Source organism: Sinocyclocheilus anshuiensis, unplaced genomic scaffold, assembly GCF_001515605.1.
Source record: "Sinocyclocheilus anshuiensis isolate Anshui unplaced genomic scaffold, SAMN03320099.WGS_v1.1 scaffold850, whole genome shotgun sequence".
Lineage (NCBI taxonomy): Eukaryota > Metazoa > Chordata > Actinopteri > Cypriniformes > Cyprinidae > Sinocyclocheilus > Sinocyclocheilus anshuiensis.
Genome location: NW_015537937.1, coordinates 2,206,290 through 2,214,593, shown reverse-complemented (window position 1 = coordinate 2,214,593; position 8,304 = coordinate 2,206,290). Strand labels below are relative to the sequence as shown.

At 37.1% G+C, this 8,304-nt stretch overlaps 1 protein-coding gene across 2 annotated transcripts in view; it reads right to left on the bottom strand.

Annotated features, from left to right (window-relative positions):
- Positions 1-4,746: 4,746 nt before the first annotated feature.
- Positions 4,747-8,304, bottom strand: part of gpc1b (glypican 1b) — an 84,939-nt gene continuing 81,381 nt past the window's right edge. The window contains exon 9 of one of the 2 annotated variants that reach the window (XM_016449337.1): positions 4,747-7,756. In XM_016449337.1, coding sequence (XP_016304823.1) covers positions 7,548-7,756 — 209 coding nt within the window. In that variant the 3' untranslated portion in view covers positions 4,747-7,547. The remainder of the gene's footprint in view (positions 7,757-8,304) is intronic. The other variant, XM_016449345.1, reaches the window with a different exon arrangement.

Below are 8,304 nucleotides of genomic sequence, written 5' to 3'. Positions count from 1 at the left end.
GAAGTAGAAGAAGCAATAATAATAATAATAATAATAAATATTATTATTATTAATATTAATATTAATAACAACTTCTGTGGCAATAATGCCATAGTTGAACCCAGAAAATTTCTTTATTATAAACAACCACTGGATGGCAGCAAAGGCTTGGCTAATATTTAAAAATGTTTCCATCAGAATATCTAACAGCTTCAAATCTGCATTTGTTTCTGTAAAAATCAACAACATTAATAAGCAGCACTATTTCATTTTTACACCAGCTTTGACGCTTGAAATGCATCAAATTTTACTGGATCAAAACCGGCTAAACTTATTTACACACAAGATTGTTTATTGTGAATACAAGTGATGCATATTGGAAAGTCCTGCTGAGAAAGATGTAAAGGGACAGATATGAGACATACACAAACAAACTTAGCTTGGGTAAATATTCTCACACACGGAAAACTGTTAATAAATTGTTTTAATTAAGGTCTTTAGTAATATCCAAGCCTGTTTAGATGGTGTGTATAACTAAGGCAAACAACTATTGCTCTTTGGGGGATTTAGATTCATCTCAGTGACTGGAGTCTTTTGAATCTGTTGCTCATCAATATTCATTTCGTGCAGTGATGATTTCGGATTACATATTTACGCCAGCAGATGGCGGCAAACGGTCGTTTTTAGATCTATAATATGTCCTCCTTTGTGTGAACAGCTAAACATAACCTTATGATTAAGCCTATAGGCTATAAACACTCACGAAAACGACTGAAAACGTTCACAAAAGAGATTACTTTGGGGGCATTTGTTTAAATCACTCAACAAGTGTAAACTTTGTTATACAGCTCGTCCGGCCTTTGTGCTATGAACATTAATGAAACCCCAAAATAAATTTTGAAGAAAGCTATTAAAGGTTTGCCTGGTAGTAAGTAAGTAAGCAAGCAAGTAAGTAAATAAATAAATAAAATCCCATATATTTATTTTAAAAAGGGCATAGCCTATCTATCGACTTTATGGTGGACTCTTTTGACTTTGGCGACCACCCAAAACATCCACATAGCAACATGCTAAAAACATTTTGCAACCACAAAACAAAGCCATGGCAATGATTCAACACTTGGGAAGCACCACTCGCTTATTGTCTCAGAAAATATGTGTATGTATATATATCTTGTTTTAAAATCATTTCAGTGCAAGGGCCCAACAAGTACAACCCCTGTATCTCTCTGTCTGTCTGTCTGTCTAAGCTTATAAATCATACAGAATGAGTTTTTTTGAGAAAGTAAAAATGCAGAAAGTTTCCTGTAAGGGTTAGGTACAGTATAAAAACCATTACGCCTATGGAGAGTCCCTACAAGGATAGCTGACCAGACGTGTGTGTGTGTGTATAAAGGATAGCTACTTAAAAATCTTGAAGAAAACCATATCCAAAATTATGTATGGAAAACACACAGACCATAACTTTCTTGTCTTGCCTTCAGTGGCATATTTCTGGAAGGTGGTACAGTCAAAGTAAGCAATAAACTTGTATTTTACAGTGTTCCCGAAGACACTTTACAAAATATTTTAAAGAATTTTCATTCTGTCAGCAAAGTCAAGGCCCTCTTAATGTGAAACGCTATGAATCAGTGAAGAGTTTGCTGATGTGGATAAATAACAGCAATGGTCAATTTAGTCTAGCGAGAAAGGAATGTTTAACAGAGACGGAAAAATGTCTGAAAGATGTGCAGCTCCTGAACCACAAATACAATAAAATAACGTTTGGACTCACTCTTAAAGAGCCCAAATAAGAACTGTATGGCATTTTATTTCTGGCTAGTGGCTCCACAAACACAAGAGGAATCTCAGATGTGGAATACAGCGCTGTTGACGTTGGACGAGCACATTGTCCCATTATTAACCATCATCCATCTGGAGGTGGGAAGAGATACGCTTCAGATCTTCCTACAGCCATCCATCGCTCTGAAAAATAAACACAGAGACTGACACGTTGTCGCATTGAAGCTTTTGTTTCGTGGGGAGTCTGCCTGGTATCAATCTGTTGGAGGAAGACAGCAGAAGCGGATGCGGGGTGTTTGGAGCACACAGGACAAAGAGGATGCGTGTCGCATTGCCTGCTGACCAGATTTCATCAAAGTGAGGGACGTGCAGCAGGGCCTTAATGTCACATAAAAGAGATAGGCTTCAAACACACCAATCTGAAGCTGATTGCACGTTATGCTTTGCCCACTTTTCTAAAATCCTGTATGGTTAGGGTTACGCGTTATTGACCTCGTTCACGGGTCACGACGAGGCGTTCCCCCATAGCGACCCCTAGAGGACGCAGTGTCTCGTTCCCTACTCAGGGAACCATGGTTACATAAGTAACCTGAGACGTTTTCTGTTGTGGTGCAGTGATGGAAACCGAATGGTAATATTTTACTTTGATTCATGGCATTGTAGGATTACAATATTTATACACTGTGGTATTTAAAGGGTACTTCAAAGAAAAGTGTCCAAAAGCATGGTATGTGAAGCAACTGAAGTGGATTTGTTGATAAAGGAATACTGATATTAAATAATGATAACTTAAAGCAAATACAATTCGATTAAGAAAAGAAAATACAAATGAGATCTTAAAAGTCAGTACTTAAAGAAAGAAGTAGTATTTTCTGCATAAGCGTCTCAGTGTAATAACAAATTGTACTTCCCTTTGAAAGATAGATGTGTCAAGTGTGAAGTTTTTTTTTGGTTACTTAAGACAAGGCCTCTTGTCCTGTTCCAGTTCTCTAGATAGAAGCATGCACTAAAGTATATCATTTTAACACAAGTAAAAAATAAAACAAAATCTTAGATCTGCACTTATTAGAATTAGCAAATGTGTAAAACACCATGGCACATTACTTCTCTAAAATAACCACAGTAGTACAAGAATGGTACTTGTTGGTAAGGAACAGACAGAGACGGTTAGAAAAACAAACCAATTATATATCTAAAAATTACAAGGAAAAACAGATGCAATTTTCTATATTCAGTCCCTGTTTGACTATTTGCCAGTTTAATTTGGTCCAGACTGTGTCATGGAAACAAAACTAATGGATATAAAACCCTATGTTTCTTAATGTAGAAATTGCCCATCTGCTGTACCGAGCGTTCGGTCTGCATGTTTTGGGAAGGAATAAGATGCTAATTTAGTCCCAGAATGAGAGATAAGAGTTTTCGGTCTCTCTGCAGAGCAGCTCACAATATAAATGATGTCTGTTCCAGTAATCAACCTCCACAATTGGGTGAAATTAACACAGACCCACCTGATCAGCAGGGAAAGAGAAAGAAACCACATGAGCCAAGCATGTCAAGAAAGAGAGAGAGTTGTAGAACAAATGAGATTATGCAGAATAATCAATGAGGCACTGATACTGATCCCAGAGCAGTCACACTGGCATGAACAGATTGGCACAATTAGACAGGAAATGGCTGTTGACATCATCAGTCGTGTAGAGGGCACAGATGGGCTCTACCCAGGAGACGAGCAGGTGAGAGGGAGGAAAACATTGGAACAGACCCTCATAGCTGAGAGGAAAACATTTTAAAAAGGTTGATGTGTGTTCTTTTGTGGTTTTCAGCAATAAAAGTGTGAAAATTGTGTCTATTTGGTTCTCACACTTCTTAGTGTATTGCATAAATACTGTAAATAAATGTGCAGAAAGAGGTCGTTTTGGTCTTAAATTTCAGTCTCACAGGACTGTTTATAGTCAAGACATTCACATACATACTTTATACAGTTTCATAATAAGGGCATATTGCAGTGAAAATATCTGCTAGATCTGTGGGCTCTTTACAAAAGAGTTATGTATTAGTTTATGTATTATAAAAATATTATGTGTTAAAATTGTCAGGTGATCTCTATCGTCCCACTCCACTCATTTACGATATTCTGGACCGGTTTTTATGTTCGCTGCTGGTTCAGAGCTATGATAAAGACTATAGTGACTTTGATGATAATGCTTTGGGTTGTTTTTTGCAATCATTTTTGTCAAATGAGAATGAAAATAAATAGTTTGTAAATGGTTTGTTTGAAAAACCACACTTGATTTAAATAAATTACATTGAGGGGGGTTTCTCACATCTGCCTTCACCTACACTTTAAGAAATGGAGGGTGATGAAGAAACAAACTAACCTGTGTTCATATCTGAAGTAAGTATGGTGAAATCTATAATTCAAGGTGATGTCTGAGGGTGATCTCAGAGGTCCGTGGTCATAATTACTTGCTCGCAGTTGCAATGTAGTATCTCTTTCTGCTTATACTGTTGAAGCATTAGATTGCTAGCAGGTGATTATGTATAATTAGGGGGAGGGGACATTCAAGTTATTGGTTGTGTATGCATGTTGTAATCATATCAGGTAGATATTAAATGTTTTCCACATTCAACATTTTTTACAATTCCATTGAATTGTGTTTATAATTAGTAACATGCATATATGTTATAAAATTATTAACTAAACTAAAATGACTGTTTTCAGTTTACTCAGTAAAGGGGTGTTTTGATATATGATGGTTAGTTTTGGTTATATGTGTGTGTGTGATATTTCTCTGTTATCGACTCCTGATATATATATATATATATATATAAACCTGGGTCCACTTATTTTCTTCCAAATCAGGCCAATTTAAGAAAAATATTTTTTTATAGAAAGATGCAAAGCACTTGGGTATCATCACTCATGTCTGTGTGTTATAAGTGTGTGCGTGTGTGAACAAAATGAACGTGACACAGATATTTTCAAAATCTTTTGATCTATATAATTGACACAAGGGTTTTTCTCTTTCTTTTTAAAGAACATACAACAACAATGGACAGATAATTTCCTCAGTCTCTTCAAAATGTTCTACTTTCAACCTTAAACACAAACTCCCCATTATTGTTTTTTTTTTTAAACAAACAAACGAAAATAAAGTATATACCAGAATGCAATTTCATTTTTTCATCTCAGCACATTTTGACAATATCAGCCACATTCATCAGTAAAGAGCGAGTGGCAGTGGCAGTGCCACTGTTACGCCATTGCATCTAGAGGTGGGACTGTTTAGCTGACCTGGGGTCAGACTACTAACTGTCAATGATTTAACAAACATGCTAAAGACAGTTAAGACTGATTTCAGGTCAGATCACTCTACAGATAGTTAGTGAATTGTGCCACGGGTCCATTTTTTCAACCATATCTGATCCAATCGATCAACAAACAATCCATAACACCGCCTGTGGGATATTTCTCTGTTATCGACCCCTGATCATGTGACGTGGCCGCGTGCGTCATGCAAAGTGCAGCATTTCTAAACTGGAAGGGAGGGGGTGTTGTTTTACATCTCAAAGACCTGGTCAGATCTGTATGCCACTTTATGGTGACCGAAACTGCAGCACTTTCTCTGCAAAGCCAATGGCAACCTTAATCAGTTACATCGCTTCCTGTAACCTCTACAGATGCAAAGTTCATTAAAATAGGCCAAAATTAAGCTCTTTTCAGGTTTGGTCAAAAAAATGCATCATTCTCTCCTAGGCCTGAAACTCTATGCAAGTACGAGAACACAAATACTTCTAGCTATGCTTGATTTTACATTGCGTTATGAAATTAGCCAAAATCCATCCATTCTCCAAACCATTAAATCCTCTGCAGGGTCACGGGAATGCTGGAAATTAGCTTCAGTGTTTATAATGTAACATAAGTATGAAAGGTGCACTATTGTGGGTATTAGGCAAGTTTTAGCAAACATTTTACCTACTATCATGGCGTATCAACCGTTTTAAGTTAATTTAGCTTAGCAAGCTAGTTCAAGTTAGTCCAAAGGTCAACACATTTATAGCTACATCTACCTGAACAACAACAACAACAACAACAGCATTATATTCAATAATGCAAACTTTTGATGGTAACTGTATCGCCTCGAGTACTAAGTTGTGATACCGTTACATTAACGCAAAAATGCACATTAGTATGCATGCTTACATTATTTCAACCTTCCATCTATTCTCCAAACAACTTTTCCTGTGTAAGGTCATGGGGATGTTGGATATTAGGTGTATTTCACAATGTAGCACAAGTATGGGAGGCATGCATGCTATTTAGCTCAGCAAGCTAGTTCAAGTTAGTCCAATGGTCAACATGTTTATAGCTATAGCTACCTTAACAACAACAACATTCAATTCAATAACGTAAACATTTGATGGTAAATCTGTCGCCCCCTTGAGTACTAAGGTGTGCTATCGCTACATTGACGCAAAAATATTAGTATGCATGCTTACATTATTTGCGTTTACATACTTGCATAGAGTACGATTCTTACCTAAAACTGACAGACTTTTCATTGGTAAAAGGTTACGCAAACATTTGCTCAATGTTGCGCAACACCGTTTTCACATCAACATTGTGTGCGCACCATAAACAACCCAACTTGTCTGCTAATGAAGGGCAGGGTGTGGGGCTGGGAAATATTTGAGACACACATCTGTGACTCACTGAGCTAATCAGATCTGACGTGGATGCAGCATGTATTGAGTACACGTGTATATTTGTATAGTGAGTACTTACAAAGCAACGCTTTCTCTGAAGTGCACTCACACATAACACATACACACACACATCTCTATGAGGTTTGAATCAATATCAAATTAACAATGTCCAGAAACCCCTCCACATCCCTCCGGTTTCGAGTCTTTCATTCTCCGGCTTGTCTTTTCCCATGTGTAAAATCCCTCTCTGAGATGACGGTCATTATATATCTGTCCTACGGACTAGAGCACATCGTTTCGTAAAACGTGCCCATCTCTTTCTCATTGCTGGTGCATTAACGTTTCATCCCAAATATTGTTCCAGTGCTGTTGAGGGTCCTCAAGGATATACTGAAAATGTGACTGTGGTTAGTACACGTTTATTTACATCCAGAGTAAATACATGGTGTGTTTTCCTTAAAATGGCCCCTGAAACCTATTTGCAAAGCAGAGTGCGGAAATTAGTACAATAAACGAGAGCGAAAGAGACAGAGAGAGCGTGAGACAGCTGGTCTTCACGAAACAAGACTCAGTAAAGCTTGTTTTCATGATTAGGAAAGCTTTAAAACAAAGATAAGAACACGTGGTTCTTTCTGATGTTTTGTTCACTTTGAACAAGTGTTGAAGGACATTCTCAAGCTTGAGCGGCCAGAGACGTCTTATCTTTATGGGTCTTAATTAATAAATAAATATAATCTAAAATGATTTTTGAAAAAGGAAAAACAAGCATGTTTTGTTTGTTGGGGTGGATTTTCATATAGACATTGTTACAGATTGGCGCATTCTCAGAGACCCTTTTCACCACAGACATAAAAACAAGCAAAAGACCAGCTCTAGGGGTGTCATATATGAAATAAGAGACAAAAAAGTACACAGATCTAAGAATATTCCATGGTGTTCTTATTCAAGACAAAAAAAGTGATGCATTCGCCGGATTCCGTTGATATTTGCATGTTTGTTTTGGCAATGTGACTAACCCCGCCCCTCCACAATCCAACCCAGTCCTAAACTCAGTCCCAGTTGGTGGAATTGCCTGCCAATTATCGCCTAAGCAAGACTGTGACCAATGAGAGAAGGTAGAGGCTGACGCAAGGAAGGTTTTGGCTGCTTCTTCCGTTCACCACCTTCTTGTTCTCTGACGGATAGGCGTATACGTTGGGTTTGTCCGTGTTTGGGGCCGTTAAACGTGGATCACGGGAACACTGATCATTGGCACACATTCCACTTCCTGAACCGCTGATATCATCACCTAAAGATGGGAACACAACAAGGAGAATCATGAGCTGAAGTGAGACAGAGTTCAGGAACGTTCCACAGCAATGACGAAGCTACATTCCAGGGATGAAGAGTAACTTAACTTAAAGTAGCTGCATGTCTAAGTTAACTTCAGTTTTTGTAGCCTGACAGTAGATGTTTTTAAATTAGTTTTGAACCTGACTCATTTTAGTTCATTCATCATTTCATTCAGTTCGAAGACCAATTCGCAAAATAATTTCAATCATTAATCAGTTAGTGTCCCTTCTTTTTGTAGCAAAATAAGCAGTTATTTATAACTGTGTTTTCAATTCTGTTAAATTAACATTTTTGGGGTTTATTGGTTTAAGATTATCTGTTCAAAATTAATGCTGTCACCCTCTTCGCATCTTTCATTTTATTTTGTGCTAGATAATACTGGTAACTGTTAATATTATTAATTATTACATTATTTTGATTATATAAATAAAAAGGCATTGTTTTAATGGTGTAAATGTTATTAACTATTCATTTGCAGTGTAGTATTTTTATTTTATTTTATTA